Below are 12074 nucleotides of genomic sequence, written 5' to 3' on the forward strand. Positions count from 1 at the left end.
TGTTAACAATGGCCCAGAAGATGGCTCTGTTTCAAAGTATTATGCTAACATTAGGGGATCATAGTAACAGTTATACTGATACTAAAAAAAAGAATTACTATGGCCTTGAAACAGATTGGAGTATAAAAGTAATGAAAATGCCACTACAACTCTGATACTCTATTTTCAAACTTAACTGGAAATACCTTTGTTATGATGCTAAGAAACAGGGCTGATAAAATTTTTACATGTTGCTAATAACTATGCAAATACCTTTTTAAAAAATCAGTTTATTCATCTCGTAAATATTTATTCAGCAGGGGCTGCATGCCCAGCAATGGATGAGGTGCACAGGCCGTGACAATGACTGAGACAGACGTGGTCCCTCTTTTAAGGAGCTCTCTGTCTAAAGGGTGATAAGGATGAACAAACTGGAAATTACTATATAATGTGACAAATGCCAGGGGCAGGGAACCAGGCCCTAGGGAAGCACTTCACCTTGACTTGTGGAAGAAGCTAAGTTTTCCTAGAAGTGATGCCTGAGTGACCGATAGGGATGACTAAACAGACCAAGGGGAGAAGGAGAGAAGTGTCTTAGGTGGATAACCAACCTGTGCAGGCTGAGGGGAGCAAGGAAGACTTTTTCAGTTAAGTCAAAGAGAATTATAAAGGACAATTAGAGATGAGGCTGAATAGCACAGGAAAAGTATAATACACAGGGCTTTGGAGATTATGGCATGGATTTTGGACTTTATCTCCAGAATAGCAGGGACTAAGAATAGGAGAGAGAAAATATCTCATCTGTACTGTAGGAAGATCAATCTGGAGAAAGAACACATTGGGAGGAATGGAGCCCAAGAGTGAATGCAGGAGAGCAGTTAGGAGGCTACTGAAGAATTACACACAAGAAGTGATCACTTGAACCAGTGTAGGGCTGTGTGAATGCAGAATAAAAAACAGATTCCAGAGATGGTGAGGAGGCAGAATTGATAGGATTTGGTCAGTCATTAACCACAGGGAGAAAGGGTGGGGAACAGAAGTTAAAGATCATGCCCAGGTTACCAGGTATGTGAAGCTGCCATTGATCGAGACAACGGGGTAGGGTTGGAAGAAAGAAAATGAGTTCGTTGTTGGACATGGTGACTTTGAAGAAATGAGGAGACATGTCAGGAGGGAACCACTTGTGAAGAACACTAATATTTAAAATAAGCAATAGGAAGATAAGAAGAAGACCATAGGAGACTGAACAGGCACAGCCAGAGAGGTAGCAGGGAATCAGAAAAGCAGTGTCATAGGAGACACTGGAACAGAATGCTTCAAGTCAGAGTGTGGTCAGTAGTGTGAAATGCTGGCAACAAGTCTATAATAAGAAGAAACTAATAAGCATTCAATGAACACAGGGCAAGGAGGTTGAGGCCCCCATGGGGGAGTAGTTTCAGTGGAATGGTGGGGACTGAAGCCAGGCCTTAGCTCCAGAAGTGACTGCAAAGGAAGTTGTTTGTCTTTATTTTTATTTTTTTAAATGAGACTCACCTGAGCATGCATGAATGCTGAAAAAACCAGTAAAAGGAGGGGAAGTAGAAAGGAAGAGAGAGGGTTAACCCTCAGGTGATTGGGGATGGAGAAGAATAGGACTAGAAGATTGCAGCAGAGTACAAAAAGGACTGCAGTATGGAGGGTCTGGTGCAGGAAGTTTAAATTTCAACACGTGCCCTTACTTACTAAGTAATTTACATAGCAAGAATAAGCCTTACCTATTGCCAACCACAATGAACTTGTACTTTATACAATTCAAGATCAAGAAACACATCTTTACATGACAACTAAACAGTTAAACCCTGCAGGCAAGAAGGTACTCTCTAGACTTCTCCACTCATCCCTTTTCAACTGAGCTACCTTAAAAGTTTAAATACTTTGTCGTTCATGTATACATATTCCTCTAGTCCTTCTCTGTCCTAGCTCACTGTTTCCCACACTTGAGCGTGCATTACTGTACAGGGCTGTATGCCCCAAGCTACATATGTTCACTAGTTCTGTGAATGGGCAGACATAAGGAATTTTTGAAAGGTAATCTTGACTTTGGGATTTCCTCCATTTTACATTTTAAAAAGTATAGCTTAGGAAGATTTTAAGAAAGATAAGAAAGGAGACTAGTTAATGTGTAATATTGGAACATCTATTTATTGAGCAAGTAATACGAGCGCCCCCAGCAGTGCAAGGCAAGAGAAAAGGCATAAGAAAGCCCCTGCCTTTGAGGAGGAGCTTTGCCAAACTGCATGGAAGACAGGATCCGTGGGAAAAAGAAAACTCAGTCGAACAGGAGAGGTGGATACAGGTTATGAGAAAGTTTGCTTGCCAGGTTGAGCACTGAAAGTTTGAGTCCTTTTGTTTTTTAGTGGAAAATTTCAATTTATCCCCATACTGCCCCAGTTTATAAAGTATCGTGGATCATACTTTTTTATAAAGCGCATTTGGGTCACAGGACTGCATTTGCTCGTTTTCTCACAATAATCATTTCTTTTATCTTGCTGTATCATGTACTTTTTATTTTTTAAAGTGACCTTAACTCCTTCTCCAAACAGGCAAAGTAGAAATAAACATATGTTATTATTTGTGATGTAGGGGAGAAACATATTACCTATGATGATATGACTGGTTTTGAAGAGTCTTAAGTTCCTTAAAAAAATTCCTAATGGGACATAGTTAATTCTGATGTCAAAATGATATCACTATAATAAAATAATTCTCTAAAGACAAGCGTTCTGGGTGAATGAGCCACAGTTAGAAAGTGGTGTGCCCTGTGGTATGTAATGAACACTGGACTGAAAGTTAGGAGAACTCAGTTCTCATTCAGCTCAGTCACTAACTAACCAGCTAAGTAACTGTGGGTAAGTGACCTGTGAAAAGACAGGATTGAACTATACAATCACCAAGGACCCTTACACTTGGTAATTTTATAACTGATCGCATATACTGTCCCAAAGAACCTTCTGCAATGGTGACTACTAGTATCTGTGCTGTCCACTATGCCAGCAGCTAGACATACATGTGGCCATGGAGCCCGTAATGTGCCGTTATTCTAGGTGAAGAACAGAATTTTTTATTTTATTTCATTTTTGTCAATTGAGATATAAATAGCCACATGTGGCCAGTAGCTATCACAGTGAATAGTGCAGAAAGGCCTATATAACCTATAACATATGCAATTTATACCAAAAATATAAGTTTGTAGGCCGTCAATTTTTATCAAGCAAAGTTAACATACTCAAGGGGAAAGGCAGATTAAAAGTTAGCCACCGTAAATTAGAGGAGAAATTTAGCATTGTTTCAGTGATGTCTTACTTTGTATCACTGCCTACTGTGCTTATTTGAAACACAACTTCCCTTTCATCTTACTCCCATGCATAGCAAGCACTTACACAGTTTCAAGATGTACAGCACAGATGAGAGATAGGGATGGACTGCCCAGGGCACTTTGGGCCAATATCAGTATCTCCCAGGAGGTTGGGGGTTCTAAGGCCTTGTCTTTATCCACAGGCAGAACAAACTCCCCCTACTCAAGGGGCCCATTCTCTAATCAGAAACAACCACAGCAAAGAAGAATCAAACAAGTAGCTTATTGTTTACAGAGAATCTAAGTAGATAAGAGCTCCATGGTACCCTAGGATGTGGGTGTGTATTCTTGTCTTTCTCTTTAAAAAAAAAAATCAGAAATGACCACTATACTGAGGTTAATTTGTTTCCATATTGCTGCAGAATAAATTTTAAAATCTACCTTAAAACAAGGTTTGCACAGGGAAGAAGAAAAGGAATATACAATGTAGATATAAATTTTTTCCTACTTTACCCTTGGATGCTAACCTTGAGTGTACTGTAAAAAGCACTCTTATTTAAATGCAGTAAATAAAAGCTTTTTTAAAATCCCCAAAATTGTCTTAAATGAAAATAAGCAAACAAAACATGTTTTGTAGTTTTAAAAAAATCTGTACTTTAAAAATCCCTTGAGAGCAATATTGTTAAAATTTTTGTGATTGTATTCCAGTGATAAATATAATTTCTAGCACAGAATAGGTGCTCAATATTTCTCAAATAAGTAAATAAGCTTTGCCATTTAATTCAGTAAATATTTACAAATGACTACTATGTATTTTACTGTTTAATTTTTAAAAGCCCTCAGAGAAAAATTATTTTACCTTTAGTACACCATGAAATGTACTCACCTGGAGAACCGCTGCTGGACGCAGTCAAAGCTGCCCTGCGGGTTGTCTTTACCCACATTTGACAAATAGAAGTTAAATGTCTGTACTTCATTGATGGGATCGTTTTTGGGAATTTTGACAAGCTAAAAGGAGGGGAAAAGAAAAAAACAGCTCAAATTATAAATTTTACATAAAATGACCTGATGGCTGACTTACTGTTTTCCAAGTAGCATTCATTTTATACTCAAGCCCTATTATGCATTTTAATTAATAGCATTTAAATGACCAAATCATCCAAGAAAGCTGGGAAGCATGCCTATACCTCACCACATTCTCACGTCCACTTTTTACCCTTAAGTGCTAGTCATCACTTCTCCTCGGTGATTAGTGTAGGAGAGGAATCTTCTTCATTGCAAATGAGCAAATGATGACAGTTCACAGGAAAGAGTTACCAGTGACTTGGCCACAAAGTCCATCCTCTTTTGAGCTATGCAGGGTCTGTCTGGCTGACATGACCCCCTGCTGAATAGCTTCTAGGTATTTAAATGCTACCTAAGATAGAGTCTATATCCCAATCTTTTGTTCCCTTAAAGTGTACACATTTAATTTAAATCTTGCCACTTTGAGTAATATTTCTGAAGAGTAACTAGCAGCATAAGGTAAATTCTATAATTACACTCACACCAAAATGATCCCCTTACTCATCCTTGTGTTTACAGAACGGGGTCAGCAGCCTGCAGAAATGATTCTGCAGAGCACTGCAAGGCTGAGCCACAGGGAACTCTGTGAAATGGGCATATGTTTTCTATGCTCTTGTGCAAAGTCTGGTTTCTCTACCGGATGGGAAATCCCGTGAATGAAGGGACAGGGTTGCCCTGGATGTCTGAGCCCCTGCACTGGGCACATATTCCTGCCCATGGCAGAAGCTCAATAAACATCTGTGAAAAAATGAGATGGAACCTTCTCACTGTCTTTCAACTGCTCCACCCTTCCCAGCTGATGAGATCTTTCTTCCCTTGTGTCTTTGGGGGGTCACCATAGAGATAATTACAAAAAGAACTCATTGGCACAAATGTAAAATATCCTACTTTCCAGCCTCGAAATACACACAGTCTTAGTAATTTAGTAAACAAGTAGGGAGGGGAAAGTGTTTTATAATTTTCTTTTTTCTCCCCCAGATCTGTCCTTCCCATGATTGCAAGATTAATACTCAGTGTTAGCTGGCTGCTGCATGTGTATATGTGCACACGTGCTGGTAAACAAAAGCACATACCACCTCTGCTTGGCCCTATGGGACATCTTGCAACTCTGCCTCCCAATGTTTGACCTTGAGAAAAGTATTTGGAGCCACCAATTCCAACTCACACCCCACCACTAAAAAGTAGAAAAAGGTAAGAAAAAAGACAATTTGCAGTGTATGGCACATAGTAGACATGAAATAAATATTTGTTAATAGAAATAAATAAGGAGAAAAAAAAAGAAGTCAGAGAAAAACATCTTCTCAAAGGAGATTCAGAAGAATCATATAGAACTTGAAAGCCCAAATTTCACCACAGATGTTGAAAATTAGATAATACTCCACAGAGCCTCCATCATCCATGAATTTAAACTATCTTTGACTTTATTTCAAATTAGTTCCCATTCCTAGAGTAACAAACTTCTATGTTTGTTATTTACTCTATAAATTATATCTTTTGGGAGCCCTCAAGTTACTCTTCTTTCCCCTAGTGCTAAAATGCTGGGATGTTGTGACCAAGTCTTAGTTTATTTTGCCTCTAATATATATCAGGAGAGGACCCACAACAAAGAATCACCCAGTCTAAACTGTCAGTTGGGCTGAGGTTGAGAAAGTATGAATTAGAAACAGAAGCAAGTCAATCCCTTAAAGGAGAAGTCAGGGACTTCTGACTTCTCTGACTTCTGAAAATCAATAAAGGAGGGAGCGGCAAATGGTATGCTTACAGAAATGAAAGTACCCATTTTATTTAAAAAAGGAGCCACTTTAACTTATTTAAAACACTTACTCCAATTTTTTAACTCCCAATAACAAGACACTGAAAGTAAATACGTGTACATGAGCCATATTTACAGTATATTTAGCCACTGAGAGAATGTGAAGAGTATCTATTGCAAATTAATTTCTGCAACTTCTCCTAAACATTACAAGCCAATGATAAACAAATGGCATAAAAGGAGTTATTAAATAGTACTTCTTTTGGAGTGTCTTCTCTCTCTCTCTACACACACACACACACACACACACACGCACACATATATAGTCTAGAAAAGATACTAATTTACTATGAACGAACTCTCAAAATGGAAAAAGGATCACTTCAGGATAAAGAAAACTAATCTTTGTAGCTATTGTCTCTAGGAATTCTGTTCCCCTAGTAAGTTCCAAAAACCTCACTGGCAACAATAATTTAAAAAGAACTAGTATAGTTTTAACTTAAAACAAAACAAAACAGTAGCACTTATCTGGAGGATGCTTGTAAACCCTACCCGTCCTCCTATTCTTACCTGTACCACACGTGTTAATCAAGTTCTCAGGCTGCTCACTATCAGTGACAAGCAACCTCCACCCTCGGCTCCGTGGAAGAAAGGTAGTATGATGGAGGAGGACAGCAGAACTTCTCAACACTCTCTCCTACCTACCGTCTCACTTTGTGCATGCTGTGTGTGTGAGCAGTGTGTGGTGAAGCCTGGAGAAGGCATCGGGGCAAACCATACTCATTTTGGGACCCAAGGGTGAATCCTGTCGTGTATCACAGTATTTTTTCCAGGTGTGGAAGTGGGGTGGATGTTGGAGGTGAAAGAATGATGAGGGAGCATGTTTCCAAATCACTTTCCACAGTGGTTTTCAGAGCAGCAGCAATGCAGATGGTATAGGCTGACCTAATCTCAGGCTTTTCCTGGAAAAGATCTAAGAGAAAGATATCACCAAGGGGTCTTTGTATCTTTAAAGTTTCAGAAGCTTAAATTACATGGTCTATAGATGTATGCCGAATTTCCTAAAGATGGTACAAATTAGATACAAATTTTATTTGTATATTTGTATCAATATCTAAACATCTCTTGCTAATGAAGTGGATGTAGAAAGGACACTTATGTTGATAGCTGGTAAATTTGCACAACAGTTGGACCCCATGGGCAGTACAGCAAGAGGACCTGGGGAAAGAAGGATTCAGAAGTAAACCAAGGGGACCTCGGAGTGGACCAGAGCCTGTGGGGCAGTTGAAGGTCACAGATAAGGTGGGACCTGAGGCCTTGTCTAATCAAGGGTGATAAATGAGCCATTTCAGAGACTGGACATGAAACTTGCGGATGCTCGTCATTCATCTCTCCGACACATAGGACCCTATTCCATAGTTTGTCTAGATAGTGAAACAGGAGTCAGCCCTTTCTTCCAGAATGGTTACAAGGCATTTTCTTGTAAGCTGGCCTCTGAATTTACGAGGTATGAAAGGAAGGTGAGGATGAAATGACTGTTATTAGAGGACCTAGGGTCTGCTTCCGGGGACTGGACTAGCCACTGTGGGGAAAGACATTCTGAGGTCTCATTTAGAAGCAGTCTTGGAAGAGTATCCCTTTGTGTGATAGGGATTTCTCAATTTTAATTACAGTATTTTAAGCTTTTTCTATAGATCAGTGAGAATACCTTTATGATTAGAGACCCATGGTCTACTTGAAATTTTTAGCTAAATGCATTAAGAATGAAGTATTTTAAAAGTATCAAAGACTATGATTCTAACTAAACAGCTTCTTACTCAAGATGACGAATGTAAAAATATACCATCCTGTCCTGGGTAACTAGAAGAGCAGATTTTAAATTTTATTCTAAAACTGAAAGATTGAAAATCAAAGATTTAGGACCACAGTCTATTTAACCCTCCTTTCCAAACACCAGTCTGTCTGTGATAAAAAGCTATGAAGAAAAACTTTCAGGAAACTTTCAGACATTTATAATTAACATGAACACTGTATACCAAGATTTGAAAGTCAAAGCTTCTAATTATTCTAAGATACAAGTTCAAGCATGTGGCAATGGAATACTGTCTGAAAGGTCACTTCGACGTCAAGTCGAGGATCTCCTATTCACAAAAGGATGCGGGGCAGAAGTGAGTGTGCACCCTGCTGCAGGTTTCTCCCAAAGGCGTGCCAACATCTGCTTCAACGCCACTGGTGCCCCTGCTGCAGCGGTTCCTTACCCTTAAATTAAACACTTTACACTCTATTGGCCTGAGGTAACACACTAGATTAAATATAAGACCATCAAGGTTTTTTTTTACATTTATTTGAAATAAATGCTTTATTCTTTTGTATTACAAATAATTAAAATTTATAGAGGCTTTTCTTGAATAGTAATTCAGTGGGTTTTAATATCCAACCTTTTCTGCTAAGGTGACTGCAAACACTCCACGAGATGCACTGGTGACCCCGTGCACCACACTTGATATGATAATGCTTGGTCTTTAACGCAGACCCGTTGCTGACAGGGTCTTTGAGATCATCTAGTTGAATTTCTTCATTTTTTAAGAAAAGGAACAGAGAGAGTTCCGGTGACTTGCTGAAGGTTTTGACTCTATTTAAATTTGCAACTCCTATACTCTCCACCCCCTAGCCCTGGTCCATGTTTGTCTAAAAAGCATTCAGTACCTGGACTATTCATGGATTTTGTTTATTGTCTTTCTCCCCTGACTATAATATAATCCTTGGAAAAACAGAGGCTTTTGGCTGGTTTGTTCCCTGTATATATCACCAACACCTCAAAAAGTATACCAAAAAGTAGCCACTCCTTACTTGTTTGTTGAATGAACGAAAATGTTGATTAATGCTTGATCCAGGACTAGAACTAAAGTATCAATTTTCTTTCCACCAATATTTTCAAAGCATGTTGAAAACTTTTCTTACATGAAAAAGGAGTTTTATTTTCAAGTAACTGTGGTAAAATGCCTGGTTAAACAAAACAACTTTCTTTGCGGGAGGTCCTTTGGTATTAAATAGTTTCCCAATTTTGGTATGACCTCAGAACCCACCTATCTGGTATCTGAGGAGGTCAGCTTAGCTCTTAATATTATTTGACTAATATATTATTAGTCAAATATTAGTCTACTATTTTAACCTATATAAACTATATGTCTTACCTTGGACACAGATAAAGACTGCTACAAATATTTCCAGGTGTGTCCAACCTGCAGCCCTTGAACCTCATGCAGCCCAGGATGGCTGTGAATACGGCCCAACACAAAATCACAAGTTTATTTAAAACAGTATGATTTTTTTTGTGATTACATGTTGCAAGTTATGTAATGTGTCACCCAAGTCAACTCTCCTTCCTCCAGTGTGGCCCAGAGATGCCAAAAGGTTGGACACCCCTGTAACGTTAGAATTTTGTGTTCTCAAATCCTTTCTGAGCTCTTAATGATTCTATCATTTCCTAACAATCTAGAAAAGTCAGTTTAGCTGGAGAAATGCATTTGCATGTACTGTTCAGGTTTCAGAGGTTAGGGGCAGCATTAAAAATCTAGAATCAGAACAGAAAATAGAAACCTCAACCTGAAAGCCACAAGTCCTTTTTTTCAAACTAGAGCTGCAGTTATAACTTAAGGTCTAACATTATGGGTTTAGGAAAGGAAAAAAAAGACTCTCAGATCAGCCCAGATGTGGAAACCAATGCCAGAGTGGGTGTGGGAGAGTAGGGAAGGGGGGGGGGGGCATCTCTCGCTGGCAACAGGAAAAGTTAAGTAGTATGTTTAGTAGTATTAGAGAAATCAGTAAGAACTCAATATGCCCAATGACAGGGAATGGCAGCATATAGAGGGTCCCATACATATTGAAAACATCTGAAACTGCCACATGACACTTTATTGAGGCAAGTAGTACAAAATTCTAACTTTCCTAGTGCAAAGAGAAGTATTGGTAGTTATCAAAAAATTCAGGCCATGGAGCAATTAAAAATTGTAATTCAGGAGAAAGTAAGTCCATTTATTTCCCTACATCCTTCCTCTTTAGCAAATATATATTAAGGAGAAAAGTAAAGTAGAATATCTTTCCTTATTATTCTTCATATAACTTCCTTAGATCCCCTTATTAGAATTTGTCAAAAAGTTCTTGAGAAAAGGGTAGAGCAGGCCAATACTGAGCTTTCTTGCTTCTGTTACTTCTGCAGGACATGGATATATTTGAAAAATCATTTAATAAGTGTATTTTTAAAATTGTATCCTTTCAAAAGTTATGACCATTTTGGGGAAACCACTAACAGCAACATTTCAAAACTAACTTTAATTGGTTATAAATAAGCAATAACATCTATGGAAATAAAGTGCTAATTTTTGAAAGTCAAATATACCCAAGTTACTATATAACTGAAACAAAGCAAACTGCCCCAAGTAATTTTTAGTTCCCTTAATATGAAATCAGCCTTCTAAACGTGTCTGGCAAGATGACATTGATAGATTAATTTGTTTATTATATATTCATTATAAATATTAACTGAGCACCTACTATGTCAGGCACTGGTGTAGTTTCTGTGACACATTAATAAATAAAACTAACAAAGATCCCTGCACAATTATACAGGAACACAGTAGTGAAATGATGGCTTGCACACATATATACACACATGTATCTATATATGTGCATACAGTACCTTGAATATGATAATGAGTAGCTTAATGTAACTGAATCCACACTAGCTAAGCGCACTAAAACACAAATGAACCATGCCCATTTCATCAACTAAAAGGGGCTTCAAAGTGAGTATTGTTATGACTCATTTTGTAGCATCATGGCTAAAAATTATTTAGAAAAGACCAGGTGGCTGGGTTTTTTGGTTGGTAGTTGGGTATTTCCAGGAAAAAAAAAAAAGGTGCTGGTGGTAGCAGTTATTGCCAGAGGAAAGATGCAAATAGCAAACACTATAGAGATACTGTACCAGGGAAAAGGTATATGGACTATGAAGCATGAGAGAATAGAAGACAAGTTTGAAAATGAAAATGACTGCAAAACTGGTCTCAGTGCCAAAGTAGCTTCTAGAAGACAAGTGAGAGAGCCACTGAGGGAAATTAAGAAGTTTGTTCAAACTTCATGGCTGAGCTAATCCACAAGTCTGTAATGGCAAAAACTAAAACCTCCCACTGTGTTCTGAAATTCATGCCATAAAACTGCTTTTTATTTTTCAGTCCCTTCTAAAATTTAAGTATATTCCTTAGAATAAATGCTTACATGGAAAAGTTCTCATCCCTAAATCTGCTCACCCTCCCCACCCTCCCCCACCATCTATCTCCCAGTTAATAAACTGCCATTCATCTAATTACTGAGGTTACTGGCATCCTGGGGAGTCAAGCTTGATTCTTCTCTCGCACCACTGAACAGCCCTGAACATCTAGATAGCCATAATTCCTGTTGTCTTTACTTCCTAAATTATCTCTTAAATGTATGTTCCCATCTCCTTCCTCTGCTTTGGCTCAACAACACCTCTTGCTTGGACAACTTGTCTTTCAACCTGCACGTGTGCCTGTTCTTGATCCCATCCTCTAATCATTCAGCTGACAAAACTAGTCTCATAAAATGCCAGTCAGACCACGTCAGTCCCCAAAATAATTTATTACTTCATGGCTCTCTACCACACATTACCACACAGTCTCAGCTCCTTAATGGGACACATGAGGTTCCTTCTCAATAGAAGGCCTGGGCCTCCCTCTCCACCTGCATTTGATGTCCCGTTTCTTGTCTTGGCTTGTGCCAACTTATCCTTTACTTAAGACTCATCTCAAAAGCCCTTCTCTCAGGGAGCCACTCCTTCCCCAGTGAGTTGGGTTGAAAAGTCCTTTGTCAGAGTCCCCACAAACAGGTCCATCTCTACTGCTACCTTCACTACATTGCATGCTAAGT

General features: G+C 38.7%; 1 protein-coding gene across 1 annotated transcript in view; it reads right to left on the reverse strand.

Annotated features, from left to right (window-relative positions):
- ELL2 (elongation factor for RNA polymerase II 2) overlaps window positions 1-12074 on the reverse strand; it is a 78820-nt gene that overhangs the window by 25513 nt on the left and 41233 nt on the right. The window contains exon 3 of the mRNA XM_037153834.2: window positions 4200-4321. Coding sequence (XP_037009729.2) covers window positions 4200-4321 — 122 coding nt within the window. The remainder of the gene's footprint in view (window positions 1-4199; window positions 4322-12074) is intronic.

This window comes from Artibeus jamaicensis, unplaced genomic scaffold, assembly GCF_021234435.1.
Source record: "Artibeus jamaicensis isolate MK-2021 breed Jamaican fruit bat unplaced genomic scaffold, CSHL_Jam_final contig_3214, whole genome shotgun sequence".
NCBI lineage: Eukaryota > Metazoa > Chordata > Mammalia > Chiroptera > Phyllostomidae > Artibeus > Artibeus jamaicensis.